Source organism: Candoia aspera, chromosome 1 (assembly GCF_035149785.1).
Source record: "Candoia aspera isolate rCanAsp1 chromosome 1, rCanAsp1.hap2, whole genome shotgun sequence".
Taxonomy (NCBI): Eukaryota; Metazoa; Chordata; class Lepidosauria; order Squamata; family Boidae; genus Candoia; species Candoia aspera.
In genome coordinates, this window is record NC_086153.1 from 321,697,250 (window position 1) to 321,717,589 (window position 20,340).

At 38.9% G+C, this 20,340-nt stretch overlaps 1 protein-coding gene across 1 annotated transcript in view; it reads left to right on the forward strand.

The window, feature by feature from the left end:
• The window catches only part of PELI2 (pellino E3 ubiquitin protein ligase family member 2), a 58,329-nt gene that overhangs the window by 25,119 nt on the left and 12,870 nt on the right, over positions 1-20,340 (forward strand). Inside the window, exons 2-3 of the mRNA XM_063290490.1 lie at positions 3,433-3,562; positions 18,219-18,320. Coding sequence (XP_063146560.1) covers positions 3,433-3,562; positions 18,219-18,320 — 232 coding nt within the window. The remainder of the gene's footprint in view (positions 1-3,432; positions 3,563-18,218; positions 18,321-20,340) is intronic.

A 20,340-nucleotide genomic window follows, 5' to 3' on the forward strand; every position in this document is an offset into this window, starting at 1 on the left:
TGTTGCAGTTTGTAGAATAGAATAGAATCAGAAGCTACATTTATAGAGTGATGCATTGCTTTGGATTCAAAGGCAAAAAGGTGCTTCAGCACTTGCATTGGTGTTCATGTAACACCTTCAGCAAAATTTTAAAAAAGATCTTTGTGGGATTGTGTGACTTACCTTCGTCGTTGCAGGATGATCCCAGGAAAAGATGCATTTGGTTTAAAGGGTACCTTACACATGCTGAGTGAGCATCCATGCATGCTCTGATGCATCTTTTCCCTTTCAAATCTGAAGTGCTACATAGCCCTACTAATATCTTTCAGCTATATATATATTTACACTTTTATAAAACATTTTACAGATGGTCCTTGCCTAACGACCAATTGTTCAGCAACCATTTGAACTTAAGGCAGTGCTGAACGAGTGGTAGTTATGACTAGTTCTCATACTTACGATAGTTGCAGCGTCCCCACAGTCACGTGATCATGACCTGGGTGCTCAGCACGCAGCTTGCAACTGCAGTGTTGCAGCATCTTGCGGTCATGTGATCACAGTTTGCAACCTTCTTTGCCAGCTTCCTACAAGCAAAGTCAGTGGGGAAGCCAGCAGGAGGTTGCAAATAGTGACCATGTGACATCCTCTCTTAATGACCCGCAGTGATTCGCTTAATTACAGCAATGGGAAGTGCCAGAATCTCTGTCGCTAAGCAGCCCGGTCACATGACAACATGTTTTATGGCCATGTCACTTAGCGATGGAAATTCCGGTCCCGATTACCATAATTAAGCGAGGACTACTTGTAACAGATTTGAAAATCCAATTAAATTAGGAAATCCACTTTAAATAAAAATGCTTTTTATTCATTCTGCTTAGAGCACTTAATAACTCTGGGTTATGCCTTCTAAGAGTCAGGATAAATGTCCTGACTTGAAAGTAGATCCCTGGAATTTACTTGTTTATATTTCTACCAAAGGATAAGATGTTAGAAACAAAAAGAAAGATACTGTTTTATTTGTTTATTTATTTTTCAAATTTCTATTACCGTCCATCTCTCCCAAAAGGGGGACTCTGGGTGGTTTACAATAAAATCAAAATTAAAAGTATATGAATTACAATATAATAAATAAAGATAAAATAGATATAAAATCCAAGAGGTGAAGATCTTATTTATTGGGGAGAGATCTATGGTACTAGCCACCCCCAAGAGGAACTGGTGCCCCTCCCACCCCAGGTGAGGCGGCAGAACCAGATTTTCAAGTTCTTCCGGAAGGTGGGGAGGAAAGGGGCCTGCCTCACCTCTGGCAGCAGAATGTTCCAGAGGGCGGGTGCCACTGCAGAGAAGATCCGCCTCCTGGACCCCACCAGGTGGAATTCCCTTACTGGTGGGGTTCGTAGCATGCCCTCTCTGCATGACCAGGTGGGACGGGTTGATGTTAAGGGGATGAGACGGTCCCTCAGGTAACCTGGTCCCATGCCATGTAGGGCTTTAAAGGTCATAACCAACACCTTGAATTGGACCTGGAAGCAAACTGGCACCCAGCGCAGCTCGCGCAGCAGTGGTGGCACATATGCCGATCTTGGGGCACCAATAACTGTTCGCGCGGCTGCATTCTGGACCAGCTGAAGCTTCCAGATACTCTTCAAGGGTAGCCCCGTGTAGAGCGCATTGCAATAGTCTATGTGGGAGATGACCAGGGCATGAGTGACTGTTCAGAGGGCTTCTTGATCCAGGAAAGGGCATAACTGGCACACAACATGGAGTTGCGCAAAGGCCCTGCTGGCCACGACTGCCACCTACTCTTCAAGCAGGAGTTGTGAGTCCAGAAGGACCCCCAAGTTACACTGGCATCTGCTTTGTTACCATACAGACAGATGATAGAACTTTATAATGGATTATTTTTCTGTTAGAGCTTTAGGTTGGCTATTTCAAAGAGTCACGTAACTGTGTTTGTTGGCAAGGATATACAGTATACAGTTCTAATATTTCTCAGAGGAATTTCGTCAAATCTAATCAGTTTAGGAATATAGTAAACTCTCCTTATTTCAGTTATTTATGAAGGCACAAATATATATATAAAGCATTCAAATCTCTTTTGTTCCTGGTTAGACCTTCAAGTCTATGCTAGCTGGACTGCCTTTTGGAACACAAAATGCAAACTAAAAAAGTCCTGAGCCAAGATTTCTAAGAATATCAAGCAAAGCATAGGGCACCAGAATATAGTGTCTAGACCAGTGTTTCTCAACCTTGGTCGCTTGAAGATGTGTGGATTTCAACTCCCAGAATTCCCCAGCCAGCCTTGCTGGGTTCCCAGAATTCCCCTTTCTGGCTGGGGAATTCTAGGAGTTGAAGTCCACACATCTTTTTTTTTTATCTCACCTTCATTATTTTTTATAAATAACTCAAGGCAGTGAACATACCTAATACTCCTTCCTCCTCCTATTTTCCGCACAACAACAACCTGTGAGGTGAGTTGGACTGAGAGAGAGTGCCCAAGGTCACCCAGCCAGCTTTCATGCCTGAGGCGGGACTAGAACTCTCAGTCTCCTGGTTTCTAGCCCAGCACCTTAACCACTAGACCAGACTGGCTCTCCAAGCTGCCAAGGTTGAGAAACACTGGTCTAGACAGCCACATCTGAGACCCTTCAACAGTAATAAGCTTTCATTGATCATCATCTGGTGGGACCTAGAAAATGTGCCTTTTCCATATCTGCCACTGCAGGAGAATACCCTTCCTCCTGAGATCCAGCACACCCCTCCTCTCCTCATCTTCCAGAAGGCTTTGAATAGCTGGTTCTTCCTACAGTGTTAGGGTAGAATAAGGCTGGTGCCAAACAAAGTTGAATGCTGATGTCTAAGACAATGTTGTCCTAGGTGCCAGGAATTTTTATTGTGATTGGATTTTTTATATTTTTTATTGTTTTGTGAGCTGCTCAAGGTTATGGTTCATTAAGATGAGCAGCTATATAAACCTTTTAAATTAAGAAAGTTGAGTGCTGGGGGGTGGGTTGAGAGATATTAGAAACTGAATTATGCAACTTATGATCAAATAATTCATCTGAACTGTTTCATTTTTGTTAACTTTTAGGTAATGGGTTACAGACTTGGCTGGTTGAACAGTTTTGGGGCCTTTTATTTATAAGAGACAGTTGAGAGTTGCTGCCCCTGGCTTGATTTATTAGATTTGGTGCTTTAATTAAACAAAACAATGTTCTTTGCATAGTAAGAAGATTAGTAAAAGTAGTGTATATAGTTAAGCATCCCAGACAATGAAAACATTTGATGAACTATTTACAGTTTCAGAAGTGTAGAGTTGTGAAGAATTAGAGGTAAAAAGTTTTTATTGCTGCTGAATATAAAACATATACATGTCTACAATGACTTTTTAAATTTCTCTTTCACTACATGCTCAGCACATGGAAATAATGAACACATTTATCTTTTTCATAGGTACAATGGCTGCCTCCCTAATGGCGACCGGGGTCGTAGGAAAAGCAGATTTGCCCTTTATAAAAGACCTAAAGCAAATGGCGTCAAACCTAGCACTGTTCATGTGATTTCAACACCTCAAGCATCTAAGGTATTGTCACTAATTCTCAGAACTTGGGAGACAATGCTGACTTTTGCAGAGCAGCAGTGATTGAATGTGTTTAGGTCTTTTAGTGCTTATCCCTTTCTGGTGCTAGAAGATATTTTTGCATTGAGAATACTTTATTGGCTCTTTCAGTACAATGATGTTAGTATTCAGAATTCTTTCATCTTGGCTAAAAAATAGAGAATGACAAAATGTTTCAAATCTGCAACTTCTGAGTTTGAATGTTCTTTAACCTCTAACATTCTATTTCTAATTCACACTAGCTGTTTGATCTTATTGGAAATATCCAATCCTATACCAGTTTTCCAAAAGTTGTCCAGACTCAAAGAAGCACTGTTTCAGAACAAAACACCCCCACCCATTTGAAGGGGTTTTGGGGCATTTCGAGGCTCAGAACAACTCTGGAGTACTTTTGGCAAAGTCAGAACAAAACCCACGTTGAACTTTAAAAAATTAGTTTTGTTTTCTAAATGTGATGTTTTGAGCTTGAAATATTTCAAATTTAAAGTGCTTCACAAATAACTAACAATAAAATAAAGTCAGATTTTGGGTTTTTTTTAACTGAAAAATCTATTATTGATACAAATGATTAAGAAGGAATTATATCTCTTGTTGCTAGCTGATCTTTTTTGTAATACTCTTAAGGAACAGGTTTGCTTTTTTTTAAAAGTCATCTTAGTTTACTATTTCATCTGTATTTATTTCTAAAGTCATGATTGATACAGTTTTTCCTTTTTATAGTTTTTCCTTTTATACATAATGGTAAAGGCCCTCAAATGTTTGCCTCTGTGTGAGAGAGGAAAGATAGTGAATGTACTGTCTGGTGTATGAAAGTGACAACAACCAAGGCCAGAAGGGAGGGTGAATTGAGCTAATGTTATGGCCAAGAGGTGTTAGTATGTGGGTATGATGGGAGCTGAAGAGCCGTAATGTGCAGTCTGACAAAACTATAATTCTAAAAGTCCAAGGCAGGGTAGCTTGAAAAAAGGAGGAGGTTGGAGAGGAGGAGGTAGTCTTCTCATTTCTCCTGCTCCTTGACTACAGGATGCAGAACCAGTAAAAATGGTGCTGGCTACTGGGAGGTCATAAAAGAAGTCTGGAATGCATCTAGAAAGAGCTCTGATACAGTTGAGGGTATCCACAAATGCTGACAGAAAAGACATTAGCAAAACAGTCCCATGTTCACTAAGCCAAGAACAATCTGAAGCACTAGCAAACAGCCGGGCACTAAAAGGAATTCACACAATAGCTAGGGAAGAAGTACAAAGGCTAAAGGGGGAGAAGTGACATTGCATCAGTGGAAGAATATGGGCAATAACTTTATTTATGTGTTTATTTACTTATTTATTTATTTGCAAGACAAAGGCCACTCCAGTTGGTTGAATGTGAAAAGTATGCTGTTGATTAAAAACAAATAAGCACCTAATCAATTTTTAAAAAGAACCATACATTGTAATCATATATAAAACCATAATCCCATTCAGTACAGTAAAAGCCAATTCACCTGAATGGATACTTATTATAGTTCATAACAACCTTGCTTATTCAAAGAACAATATTTCACCAGCTCCCATGGCTTGGTGAAATAACTAGGTATGATTTTCTAAAAATGAGGAGGGGGATTTTTCAGACATCTGGATGCTATTCGAGTATATGGAGGGGATGGCAACTGAAAAAATATGCTTCCATAACCCTTGAATATGGCAGTCATTAATTGAAGGAACATGTAGTGAGCCCACTCTGTTAGATCTTATTGGGTGAATAGAAAAAGTCCTATAAGGTATCTAGGTCCTGAACCTTGAAGGGCTTTAAAGGTGAATTGCATCCAGAAACCAACCGGCAACTGGTACACCTCTCAAAGTAAAGGTGTTACATGACTACTTTGGAGTGCACCGATAACTACTCGAGCCACTGGGTTCCAGAGCAGCTGTAGCCTCTGAAAACTCTCCAAGGGCAACCCCATGTAGTTCCAGTAGTCCAGTCAAGAGATGACTAAAGCATGAATGGCAGTAACTCCTCCCACTCCAGGAAAGGTAGCAACTGGCAAACAAGATGAAGCTCTTTTGGCCACAGCTGCTACCTGCTTATTGAGCAGGAACTCTGAATCCAAGAGTTTCAATTGTGCACAAGGGAGTACAACCTCATTCAGAGCTAACTATGAAATATCACTGTAATTGGTAGGCCTTTTGAGAACAACTGAATTCAGCCAGAGAAGTACTGGAAGTAGTAGGGAACTCAGGTCGGGGCAGAGGGAGAAGAATGGATGAATCATAATAAAGAAATGGTTACCAGGTGACAGATGAGAAGAAGTAAACAAAAACATACCAGAAGCTAAGTTTCTAAGTTTCTATGCATTTCTATGAATGGAGTAGAAGAAGAACCCACAAACCTATAGAAAGACAAGATAAATGATAATAAAATATCCGTTATGCCAGGTTCATTCTCTAGGGTGGGAAGAATCTAGGCAGAAATTGGGAAGCACAGTCTCTTCGTTGTTGTTGGAGTTTGGAATTCACCTTAAGCATGAAGCCAGAATCTGTGCTTAGCACCTAACTTCCAGGTGAGGATGTTAATGGTGATTTGTCTCATAGGTTCAAAGGGAACAGTACTTGGACCCCCAAAAACTAATGACAAGACCCACAAAGAAAAACAGTGAATGACTAGGGAGAGAGCATATTTGCACCTCCAAGAAAGTAATGCACATGAAGGTGGCCAGATACAGATGCCCTTTGCCTATCTAGAAAGATATAGCCCAAGTCTACATAATGTATTAACTGCTAGCCCCCTCTCCAATCCTGCTTGTAGGAACTCCAGTTGTTATGGAATTGCTGGTGTCACAAATATTTGTCTTTTGTGTTACTGTTCAGAGGCATGGCAAGTCAATTGATCTTGGTGGTGTCTGGATACTTAGAGATTGACTATGTGCCATCAAGTCATTTTTGACTCCTAGTGACCACATAGATTTTCTCCATGAGTGCTTAGAGACTAAGATGCTTTTCATTGTTGGACCTGGAAGGCTGTACTTCAGGAGATCTTCCCATTCAATTTTCAGGTACCAAGTTTTCACCAGCCTGTTTCCTGATGTAGATCTGAGCCTTGAGATAGGATTATTGGATATTTCAATAGATACCACAGAGACTCCTCACTTATCTCAACTAGAGCAGAGAACCACAGCTTCTTGGATGAAAATTGAGCAATTAAAATCACCCAAGCCTTAAGTTCAGTCTCTTCACCTTGTGTACTACTTTGGATTACACTGAGGAAGCATATGAGGAAACATAAAACAGTCCTGGTCACTGTGCCACCAAGCCATTAATTCCCTCTGCTCTGCTGGCTTGAAGTTAGGAGAAGATGCATCTCATTCCTCTCTTAGCCTCTGTTGTGAACAGATCAGCCAAGGGAGATAACCATGTTGCTGAAATCTCTGAAATCATGACCATTTTCCCTGAGACAAGCATGGATGACTCTACCAGCCACCTGTTGTGTTTAGTGACTTTTATGTATATGCTGATTTGGTGTGAACGTGTTCAGAGCCATATGAACTGCCCTCCAGTTAGTTGACAGGCAAGAGTTTACTTGTGATGGAACCATAATGCCTGCAATGGATCATGCAACCATAATGGCTGCAATGGATCATGGGACCGTGGTCCCTGCAGTGAACAGATCACGTTTTAGGTCATATTTATGCAGAAATAAAGCACCACTGTGTATGTGTGTGTATATACACACACATACATACACATACACTAGAAATATATATATAAAACTAATTTTACACTGTTTAATGTCGGGAACAAGCAGTCAAAAAATACGGCACAGACTAACACTTGGTAGAGCAGCTGTGAAGGCCTTGGAAAAGATACTCAAATGCTGTGATGTGTCTATACCTAGAAAGATCAGAATTGTGCAAGCCATAGTATTCCCTGTGACACTCTATGGAAGTGAAAGTTGGACTTTGAAGAAGCAGGATAGGAAGAATATTGACACCTTTGAACTTTGGTGTTGGAGAAGACTCCTGAGAATACCATGGTCAGCCAAGCAAACCAATGGATCATCAAACAAATCAACCCAGAGTTCTCACTTGAGGCACAAATGACCAGGCTCAAATTATCCTACTTTGGACACATTATGCTAAGATACAGCTCTCTGGAAAAGGCTGTAATGCTGAGAAAGGTGGAAGGAAAGAGAAGAAGATGACCAGCGAGATGGATGGACTCAGTTACAGCGGCGATGAGTGCACCATTGGAAGACCTGAAAGACCATGTTAGGGATAGATCATCATGGAGAAAATCTATCTATGTGGTTGCTAGGAGTCAAAAGTGACTGACACATAATCATCATAATCACATTAGTTTACCAGCATGTGTTATCCATTTTATTTATGATATAATGCAGGTACTATGGGTGCCTGTAGCAATGTAAGTTTCTAGAGAGAGGGAGGGGTTTGCTGAAGGCTTTTCTTCTTCTGATTTTTCCTGAGAACAGCAGTTGGCTGTGGGAAAGGAAAGAAAGGAGTGTAAGCCACTCAACCCCTCCCCGCTGTGAGTGAAATCTTCCAGGTTGTTTGTTTGTTTGTTTAATTATTTATAAATTTTATCACTGCCTATCTCCCCCGACAGGAAGGAATCCAACTAATGTTGACTTCCTAGTGTCGTGAATAACTAGATGTAGCATTATAGTTTGGTTTTATTTATTTGTATATGCTCAACAAGCACTTGATTTCTTTCAAAGCTAATTTTCCCTGCCTAATCACTGTCATAGATGGACCTACCCATTGTTACTTTGTTCATACTTCTTTTGAAGTCTGATCTTTTTCTTTAAACCTAATATGTATTGATACCTTCCTTTGCCATTGGGTGTTCTTAATAAATTCTAAATAGTACTTTAAACAGATACTTCTGCTACCAATTTGTGTCCTGGGTGTTGTAATCTAGTAACATGTCTTGGTAGTCCTCATGTTGTTCAGACTGCTGAAGAGGGAAGACATTTTTCCTTTTTTGGTTTTGTTTCTATAACCCTGGTTGAGAGGAGAAAAAAGTGGTAGCAGCAAATGCAAACTGAAGGCAATAATTGCTGCATCACTTTGGGCTGAGTGGGACAGATCTAGTGGTAGAGAGAAACCCATTGCAAGAAGTAATGTGTGAATTGTGAACAAAGCATATAGTTTTACATGTGTAAAAAGGTAAAGGTTTCCCTTGACGTAAAGTCCAGTCGAATCCGACTCTAGGGGGTGGTGCTCATCTCCGTTTCTAAGCCTTGGAGCCGGCGTTGTCATAGACACTTCCGGGTCATGTGGCCAGCATGACGACTCGGAACGCCGTTACCTTCCCGCCGAAGCGGTACCTATTGATCTACTCACATTTGCATGTTTTCGAACTGCTAGGTGAGCAGGAGCTGGGACGAGCAACGGGAGCTCACCCCGCCGCGCGGTTTTGAACCGCCGACCTTCCGATCGACAGCTCAGCGGTTTAACCCGCAGCGCCACCGCGTCCCATGTGTACATGTGTAGTTAAGTGTAATATGTATATTTGAGGTATAAATATTCAACCCAACTGTTCTGTGCTGTGGGGTCACTCTGTTTAGTACCCTGTAAAGTATTACATTCCTTCATAAAGTTGTACAGTATTGTCTAATGGCAACTAAAGCATTGATTCAAGGTCTAAAATTAATACTTCTTTAGGGAACCCTTGCTTTCAGGTTTCATGATATAAAAGGAAAATCAGAAGTGGGAATTTCACATTAATCCTTAATAACTTCTTTAAGTTAATTCTCTAATTCCTCTGGCTCTCTATCAATGAGGTTCAGGACTTCAGAGTGATTCCTGATGTTCTCCTTAAAAATGGTGGATATATGTTCAAGATCATATCATGGAAACTGGCTGTCTTTCTTCTTCTTTAGCCTTCAGCATCTTCCTATATCGTTGCTGCCCAATATAGGTGCTTGCTTCCTTTAGGCTGGGATGACCTTAATGCCTTGACTGACCCTGCTGGGAATATATACTCTTGGCATACATTGTCAACATTCTTCACTCATCCCTCCCAGGAACACCTCCCCCGCCACTGGGAGGCAGCACAGCAGGTTTGGGGGTTCTGTAGGGATAGGGTACTCACAAAAAAGCTTTGGTTTCTAACACCATCACCCCGAATGCATGCACTAGATAGTAGGGCTCTTCTCTTTCCTTTCCTTTCCTTTCCTTTCCTCCCTCCTTCCTTCTTTTACTAGCACTGAATTGTTTGTTGATCAGTGGAGTATCCAGTTAGCAAGCTGCTACATATAAACAAGCCAGAGTGCAATTTAGAGGCCTCAAATACATCTCTAATGTATCAATCTGCCTTATTTCTCCTTTCCTTTTCTTACTTGCTCCAGGGTTGTGGTCTTTAGATTCTGGGCCATTAGGTATCTGCCCCCATGATTCTGGAAAAAGCTCCCTTCCTCCTTTCAGCCCTGTAGAAATATTATTTCCTTTAAAAGGAGTTAAAAGACATTATTATTATTATTATTATCATTATTATTATTATTATTATTATTATTATTATTATTATTATTAGGCTAGTATAGGGTTTGGCTATACTCTGATTTAGCTGACAAGTCCAGGTTAGTACCTGCTTTAAATAATTATAGATGTATACATACTCTGTCTTACCCCAGGCTATTGTTTTAAATGTATTGATTGTTTTGTGTACACATATTTCTTTACTGAGTTCTGAGCTAGTTTTATTGAATCAATATGTAATCATTGTTTTGTTTTGTTTTGTTTTTGTTTGGTACTGTGCCATGGTAATAGTGTGTAATTTATTATTGATGCTGTTGTTTATCAATAGTAGCTTTGAGGTAGGCTTCAAAGGCAGCCCTAAGTAGAGTGCATTGCAGTTTCCTGGAGGTGGTGAAGGCATGGCTAACTGTTGCCAATTACTGTTGTCTTATTTTTGAAAAGCTTCCAATTTCCAATTTGTAGTCTATTTCTATATAGATTATAGAATCTTTTTTATAATATGAGAGCAATATGTTTCTATTGGTGCTAAATCCATATGCAAATATATTTTACGTTTTGTTAATCCTGGAATCTTGCTTGAGACTCATGGATGTAGGCTTTGCTGAAAACATCATCCTCTCCAATTGCAATTTGTACTCCTTGCCTGTTTCCGTTGCTTTAATTTGTCTATTTGAAGGAAGATGAGCTTGTAGCTTTGTTTTTGTTTGTTTGCAGTATTTGTTCATTTTTTAATGACAATACTGTTTTGACCATGTGTATTTTATTGGAAAAAAAAACAAGCCAATGAAGTGGTTTTCATACTACCATAATAGGAAATTGAAGTTATTTTGCTGTGTTGTTGATTTGCACTATCAATGTTTCATTTTTTCCTAGTAGTTGTAAGTCAGTTTGTCTTATCTGTGTATCCAAGAATTACAGATTTTTCTCTATTCTGATGATTTGGTTACTTCTGGTACCTTCAGAAGACTAGCTACTTCTCAATGTATACAACACACCGATTCTTCATTCACTTCTCAGCGGTGAATCTGAAAATGTCTCATTTGATTTTATGTAATTACTTCATTTTGTGGGGGTTACATTGGACTCCCTGCAAAATCAGTTTCTTCTTCTAGTGGAAAACATCTCTATAACAATCAATCCACTTTTATGAGTATTTGCTGATCTGTGTCCCTGCATTCATAATCTTCAACATCTTTTGTGATATGTGGTGTAACTTTGATTAGTAATAGAATATACCTGGCATCACATAAGCTTCCTTCTGTTTTCGTTTATGAATTGCTTCCCCTTCCTAATAGGAGAGTTTTATGAGGTCTGCCTGCCTTATCTACCAGTGCCTCCTTCATGGTGTGTATCAGTTGTTTTCTCTGCTTTAATTGACCCTTTGAGTGTTTAGCTTCTTCTGAACTGTGTCAGATTCCACTAGGGAGGTCTGTTTTCTCTTGGCAATAACTTGGTGCTTCAGGGAGGCTAGGCAGCATTCTAATTGGATATACCATATGTTATTTTTCACAAAGGTAATGTTAAGTTGTTCCCAGATACTGCCTTTCTTCCTAAAGATTTTCAGTTTTTCATTTGAATCAATATTTTATTTTATGCACCTTTTTTCCTTCTCCAATAATACCTTTAGAATTATCCATGCATTTCTTGGGCATTTGCCAAATTCTAATTTACTATGTAGTCTAGGTACATTCCTTTAAGGCACAATGTTTATTCCTATGTAATAGGTTGCCTAAGAAGGGCTTTCTGGCTTCACCTCAGAACATAGCTTCTTCAGTCACAGGAACAATTAGAAGGTTCCCTATTCTGGATGCTGCAGGAGTCCATTCTTCTAGAGCAGCTGTGATGTTGGCAGCAGACCTACAGAGCATTTGTCATGCTGCTTTGTTGTTGTTTATTCGTTTAGTCACTTCTGACTCTTCGTGACTTCATGGACCAGCCCACGCCAGAGCTTCCTGTCGGTCGTCAACACCCCCAGCTCCCCCAGGGACGAATCCGTCACCTCTAGAATATCATCCATCCATCTTGCCCTTGGTCGGCCCCTCTTCCTTTTGCCTTCCACTCTCCCTAGCATCAGCATCTTCTCCAGGGTGTCCTGTCTTCTCATTATGTGGCCCAAGTATTTCAGTTTTGCCTTTAATATCATTCCCTCAAGTGAGCAGTCTGGCTTTATTTCCTGGAGGATGGACTGATTTGATCTTCTTGCAGTCCAAGGCACTCTCAGAATTTTCCTCCAACATCACAGTTCAAAAGCATCGATCTTCCTTCTCTCAGCCTTCCTTATGGTCCAGCTCTCGCAGCCATATGTTACTACGGGGAACACCATTGCTTTAACTATGCGGACCTTTGTTGTCAGTGTGATGTCTCTGCTCTTAACTATTTTATCGAGATTGGTCATTGCTCTTTTCCCAAGGATTAAGCGTCTTCTGATTTCCTGACTGCAGTCAGCATCTGCAGTAATCTTTGCACCTAGGAATACAAAGTCTTTCACTGCTTCTACATTTTCTCCCTCTATTTGCCAGTTATCAATCAAGCTGGTTGCCATAATCTTGGTTTTTTTGAGGTTTAGCTGCAAGCCAGCTTTTGCACGTTCTCCTTTCACCTTCCTCATAAGGCTCCTCAGTTCCTCTTCGCTTTCAGCCATCAAAGTGGTATCATCTGCATATCTGAGATTGTTAATGTTTCTTCCAGCCATTTTAACTCCAGCCTTGGATTCCTCAAGCCCAGCATGTCGCATGATGTGTTCTGCGTACAAGTTGAATAGGTAGGGTGAGAGTATACAGCCCTGCCGTACTCCTTTCCCAATCTTAAACCGGTCCGTTGTTCCGTGGTCTGTTCTTACTGTTGCTACTTGGTCGTTATAGAGATTCTTCAGGAGGCAGACAAGATGACTTTGTATCCCCATACCACTAAGAACTTGCCACAATTAGTTATGGTCCACACAGTCAAAGGCTTTAGAATAATCAATAAAACGGAAATAGATGTTTTTCTGAAACTCCCTGGCTTTTTCCATTATCCATCGGATATTGGCAAATTGGTCCCGAGTTCCTCTGCCTTTTCTAAACCCAGCTTGTACATCTGGCAATTCTCGCTCCATGAATTGCTGAAGTCTACCTTGCAGGATCTTGAGCATCATGCTGCTACTTGGTCTCAAACATTATCTATTACCTAGACACTAAGATCAAAGCAGATGCTGTTTTTGGATGGCCTGTGCTCTTGTCTGTGTTTCATTGTCCACTGCATTGCTTGTAATTACACCTAGCTGTTTTCCTCCCTTCACATGTTACAGAGAAATCACAGTGAAGAACAAGTTGCCAACCTGTAGTTGTGATTTTTTTGATTGATCATTTGTGCATTTATGTAAATCTTCCATTGTCTCTTTTTTAGGGGGATATTTGCATTTTAATAATCTATAATTTGAAGAATGCAATTTATGATGCAGAATATTAGCATAACACTTCTGGAATATTATCTCGATTGTTCTTGTTGTAATTGAATGAGACAGGTCTAAAGCACAATATATCATCCCACTGAGAAAATAACGCATCTTTCTTAAAGTTACTTTGTAGTTTCTGTCCTTGTTGAAGTAAGAATTAGGGACTAGTATGTAACTCCAGCATAAATCATTGTAGTATTTTTTGTGTAACACTGTGTATAGCATTATTTGCTGTTGTGGTTTTGATAATTGGATAAAAAAGCAGTGTGACACTCCTTTCCTTTTAGCATTCTGAACTTCTGCTAAACATTCAGCATTGTTAAGAAATAGTACTTTTTTGAACTATTTTTTTTTTACTTTTTTTTCCTCTTTTGTTCTTTCAAGTCTGTCTTGACTCCTGGCAACTGCCTGGACTGGTCCCTGCAATTTTCTTGGCGAGATTTCAGAAGTGGTTTGCCATTGCCTGCTTCCTAGGGCTGAGAGAGAGGGAGTGGCCCAAGGTCACCCAGCTGGCTTCATGCCTAAGGCGGGACTAGAACTCACACTCTCCTGCTTTCTAGCCTGATGCCTTAACCACTACACCAAACTGGCTCTCCCTTTCAATTGATACATAGAAATAAGTAATCAAAAGCAGAGAAAGAAAGAGGGAAAAAGTAAACAACACTGTTACTGGAACTGAGTTAGTCATATCCTCACAAGCTGTACGGTGTTAGTTCTTTCTCCGTTCTCTGATCAGAGCAGGAGTTGATGGGCAGCAGTACACTTTGTTTGCCAAGTGGTGTGGGATAGAGGCATAACTTGCATGTGGTGCGAGGCTTTTTGCATCTTGCAGTTTGGGATGTAGGTAAGCTAGCAGAAATTTGTGTCCCTCTGCTTTGGGTGCAAAGCTTGCATTAGATAGAGCCCAATGGGCCATATGGTAACAAGAAAAAGTTTGTTAGCTTTGCCTATTCATTATGTTAATTCTTGTCTCTGCACCTGTCTTGGTATTCTTTGAAAACTGAAAGCATTATGCATTTAAGGAAGATAACTGGCAACTCCTTTTAAAGCTGTGAATAATTTTTTGTTTTCTTCTTAATAGCCATTGAACTTCCATTTTAAAGAACGTAACTTAACCATCAAGAATAATGAGTTATCTAGCCCATAGGCCCTTTATTCCAACCAAATGGGCAGAATGTTTTAGTATTTAGAAAGAGATATTGAAAGAAATTTGATAAAGGGACCAAACTCCCATGAATGTTGTTTTTGAATTATACAAATGGTTTCAGTGAAATAAGATTAAGTACAAGCAGTACTAAATGAATAGTTGTTTTAGAAGCACAGGACATTAATTTTCTGTAATTAGGAATTAAGGACACCCTGTATCTATGTGGGAGGAACATATGTATAATCTACCTAGTAGAAAATAGAACTAAAAAAACCAGAGTGCTAAAGGATATTTCAGAATGCCAATCTATGAAGCAGGGGTTGGCTTGTACTGTGTAATCAACTGTTTCCAAATAACCTTTCAAACCCATCCTTAATTCTAATTATTTGACTGGAAGTGGCTGAATGGTTTTCAGCTATACCTGGTTAAGTATATCTGCAGTACAAATATTTGTTAACTGCTACCTATCAATAGGCTAATCATGTAGTAGATTGAATTTAAGAGATATTTAAGAGATTTATGAACATGGTTATGCCATTTAAAATGGGGCAATTAGCAGATGTACAATACTGTCTATCTGTGAACATATAGATACATAGCCAGCTCTGTAACTGATTCATATGAACACATTTGGCTTACCTGTTGAAATCAGCTCTTTTAGTCTATGTTTTAAGGACAGAATTCTGAGCAAGATGGGCTTTAGGCAGAATTTTTTCCTTTATTTTAGTGGAAATTATATCATGCCCACTTGAAGATTTAGTAATTTCTAACACTTATGGAACACTTAAAATAGATTAACTATATGACTAGGTAGTTTATTAATATCCATTCTTTATCTTCTTTCTTGTTTCATAGTATAATCAAACATTTCAAAATAGCCATGTTATATCAGTACAAAAAGCAAAGGTAAGTATTTTGATTTTGATAATAAGCTTGCAGCCATAAACAATGGAAAAATTAGGGAACACACACTTAAGGTAATAACTTCATACACCAGGTATTCAAATACTGAAGCCTACTACCCCTCCCAGAGTTTATAGGGTTAAAATTGATGCCACCCATTTTTTATCCTTTTCTGCATTTTTGGAGTTTGTGAATATTAAAGGGAAAATGGCACCTTAAGTATTGGCAGGCTGGCCCCACCCACTTTTGAAATGGAACTTTTGACTTATTGCACAGAGCCCAGTATGACTGTCAGACAATTGGAAGTTGCACTCTTAGAATAATGGGAAACATCTATCTATCTATCTATCCATCCATCCATCCATCCATCCATCCATCCATCCATCCCCGCCCATCTCCTCTGTCGGAGGCCTTAGCTTGTCTTTCTAAATTGCTTCTATGAAAAGCTTTTCCTGACAGATTTTTCTGTTTGGGATGCCAGTTACCTCAAGTGCATTAGGTTTGGGCTTTGTTTATATAATATATACAGAGGCATCCATAGAACTGGAGGGTAGGGGTCAAAAAGTCCACATGGCAGTTATGACACACAGGGGCAGGACTGTCACACTGTTGCAGCTGCCATCTTGACTTATTTGATGCCCCTTGAAGATCAGAAGCTCTTTCTGATATTTTATTTAAAAAAACTCTTTATCGTTGTTAATTTGCACCCATAGAAAGATGAGAGATAATCTAACTGTAAACTGTGAATTAGATTTGAGGTATTTCACCATAAAAAGATGTCGTTCAATTTATAGCTCACAGAGATAATAAAATTACTCAGAGTGCATTTTCTGACTATTTTGAATCCTGCCAAATTTCTGTTGTGTGAAACAAAATGATCAAGTAATTATCACTGAATGTGTGTGTGTATAGAGCATTTGAAAATAGTATCCACAGATTTCTTATTGTTAATTACTGTAAAATTAATGAAGTGGTGTTTAAATAATAATTCATTTAGTCATTATACATAAACATACACACATGCACACACAGCATAGTATATAATATGTACGATTAACTGGAAACATAGGAGATGGTGGGTGTGGAGCCCTGATTGTTGGTTGATCTCTTTCAACTTGTACCTCCCTGATTCAGCACTGCACATCTGTCAACAGAGAATTACAGATTCCTTATTGGGCTGTGTTCTAAGCATTGAACCCATCTGTCAATCACTTAATATTTTTAACACTTTCTCCTTTATTATGGGAGGGGATGTAGCTGATGTGGATAAAGAACAAAGATGAAAGAGTCAATAGTTTACATTTATAGAATTCTTACCGACATAATTAAAAGTTGAAACATTCGTTTTAGTTTTTTTTATCATTGTTGCACAATAATTTCTGCTTTACCAATAGATAAGTGACAGTTTTCAACTATACCTATTTGTGCTTTAAAATATTTGGTGTTAATTGATCTATTCATGAAATCTTTAAAAATCAGAAAATGCTGCCTCTGTTTTGTATGCATATATGCCATGTAAAGCCCTTAAAAAAAAAAAAGAAATAATTCTTCAAGTAGAATAGTACTCTTGGTGACTTTGAGGACATGTACATGTGGTTTTCTTGGGAACAGTATAGAAGCAATTTGCTGTTGTCTTCTTCCAGGATGTTTTTCAGCTTCGTAGTTTATTATACTTCTCTGTTATGTTGTAGTGGTCTCCAGCCTAAGTACTAACCAGGACCAATCCTTCCTAGCTTCCGAATCCATACTGGGCTGACCAGTTACTTCTATTTAAAAACCATCTGATAGTTGGGCAAGAAAATACATCCCCCTCTTCTGGAGGCAGATATTTGGGGCCTGATACATAATGCTAAGCTGTAATATGCTTTGGTTTTGCCTTAGCACTATGTATCAGGCTACCACGGCTGTAGTTAACCATACCTGGTTTATGTGTGCTCTTTACAGACATTTCCCCATTTTTTGATCAAGAACATAGAATATTTTAAAATTAGGTATGTATTGAGACAGAGGGAGAGGCTTGGATTATTGCGTTCAAGATTTATTTGTCTCAATTGTGCTCAATTGTTAGTCACACCAGTAGTCTGTATAGTGCTTTTCACAGAGTGAAAAGAGGAGATGGATCTATAAAGTTTCTTGTGGCAGCAAATACTGTATTGTAGGATTTGGGTATAAAAACTGAAAGAAAGTGTTAAATACAATCTGTAGAAGTAGGTTTTTATATATAAAATATGAATTTCCTCCAGAAAACCTGCATCAAGCAATATTTCGAGTGTAAAAGATAGAAAAAAGTACTGTGGAACTGAAATCAGAGGAGGGCGCTTTCTTTTCCTGACTTTGTGAAGTGGATCTGAAAAATAATGCATATTTTTAAAAAAAATATTGAAGTGCAGATCTTAATATTTTCTACCTTCTGTCCCGTGCAAAAACTGAAAAATGATTGTATCTTACATGGGAGGTGATTCTTGGTTTCCAAGAAATGTTATTTTTATTTTAGTTCCTGTGACTATACTTAATAGCTGTGGAATATGCTGTAGTGTACATAAAATTGAAAACTCCATTTGAAGAATGTAGTCATGTTTGTAATTGCATTTATAACTGTTGTTATAGTGTCCTTTCCCTGTCAGAGGTGCTACTTAAATAAAGCAGAGATTGTTTTATTCTACAGGCCATCAGTTGTAAGGGCCAACACAGTATCTCCTATACGCTGTCACGAAATCAGACGGTTGTAGTAGAATATACACATGATAAAGATACTGATATGTTTCAGGTAAGTGTACTAACATTACATAAAAATAGCTGCTTGTGGTATCATAAAATAGATTTCCTACAGATTTTTCTGTATCATATGTGTCCTTATGGTTTGGAAATTTTGCCATATAAAAATCCCTCTCAGGAAGCTTTTATGCTCTGTCCTGCCTCAGTCTTTGACATTAAGAACGTACGCAGCACCCTGCTGGATTGGACTTCTGGCCCATTTAGTCCAGCAGTCTGTTCTCGTAGTGGCCAACCAACTACACAAGGAAAGCCTACTAGTCTCCCAGTAGATGGTCTTCAGAGGCAATCACACTGACTTCAAAGGCTAATAGCCATTGATCCCAATATTGCAGTGTTCTTAGATACTACAAAATTGATGTGAAATAATCTGTATAATTAAAGAAGAATTACAGTTGTTGAAGAGGAATATTAATTGCTTCCCTGTACAGTTTACGGCTGTGTACAGGAAAGGGTACAGTTTCTGTATAGATTGCAACAGAGACCTGTTTCCTAGTTATCCGTTACTAGTTACACGAACATACCTTAGGAAGCTGTGGTCAGCTGTGTGGTTTCCTAGCTTAGTGCATGCAACAAAATAATATTTTCATGATAGTGATATGTGACTTCAGTTGCATAGATTTTCTGCCACTGAAGAGTTTTTCATGTGGAATATTTGAAACATCCTGGTGTTGCAGATATTTTGAACAATTAATGCATATTTATTTATTTGTTTGTTTGTTTGTTTATTCGTCAAATTTTGCCACTGCCCATCTCTCCCAAGAGACTATTTACTTAGTTGATCATGCTTTTGAAAATTAGTTGGTTGACAAATGAGCAGTATTTAGAATAATATTCCTGAGCCTGGATGGATCTTATTCAGACATTTTTGAAAGCACTCTCAATGGTAACTAGTGGCAACTGCATTGTTTATACTTTAATGTATTGGTCTTCCCAAAATTATTTTGAAAGTATGTCTATTCTGTAGCAGATCTAGTGTAACAGATCCACAAAAATATCCCAACTCCCCACTCCTCAGAAGCATCCAGAAAGCCCTTAGTTAAATGTGCTTTTTCAAGATTTATTTGGAAGTAGTTGTTCATCCAGTAAATGTTTAGGTTTTTCTTTGTTTTTTTTAAATGATTTTCCCCACTTCAGTGATTTTTCAAGCCCAGAACATGTAGCATTATTTTTCAAATTTATATCTTGCTTATTCTTTGAAAACCTCAGACTGGCTTCATTTGACAGGGTCTCACATCTAGGAATTAATCAGATCATATCCCCCTTGCTTTCACCATTGTTCCACAATTAAGTACTTCTTATATATTTACTGTAGTCTAGAATGTAAAAAATATATGTTTATATCACATATAAGCAATCCTGAACCAACTTGAGAGTGATGATGCTTACTGAAATTATAAAGTCTTGAAATAGTTGATAGTATCTGATACAAAACCCAGATAAACAGGAACCAGCACCAGATAAACAAGAACAATCAAAGAAGAAACACTATCTAACTCATAAAGCAATCCAGGAAGAAGTGATATCTCAATCAAGGCTGGTAGGACAAGCTACCTCATCTAAACAGTCAGCAAACTCCACTCCTGTGCACTGATGATGTTACCTAGCCTGGTAATGAAATGTCTGCAGGGAGAGAAGCAAGCTCAGAGAATGCCAAGAACCCAACAACTCAACCTTGAGCTTTCGTATATTCACTATGGCAACTATCTGATACAGCCTTATATTTAAGCCTTCTCTGGTAGTCTGGACAACCAGGAATTGCTTTCAGGCGAGTGAACAGACTGGATTGCTCCATCCCCTCTTTGCCAGTGCACTTTGTTTCCATGCTAGGACAGGAAGCTTCTTCCTCCATAATTAGCATGGAAATGTAATAGGCTGATGGAGAGAGACAGATCGTTCCACTTTTTCACCAATTTGCTTGACAGAAGGCCATTAAAAAAATAGCCTGCACTTCTATGTTGGCCATAGATAGGAGGGGATTGTTCCTCCTTCCTCCCTGTTAGCAGCCTAGTTGT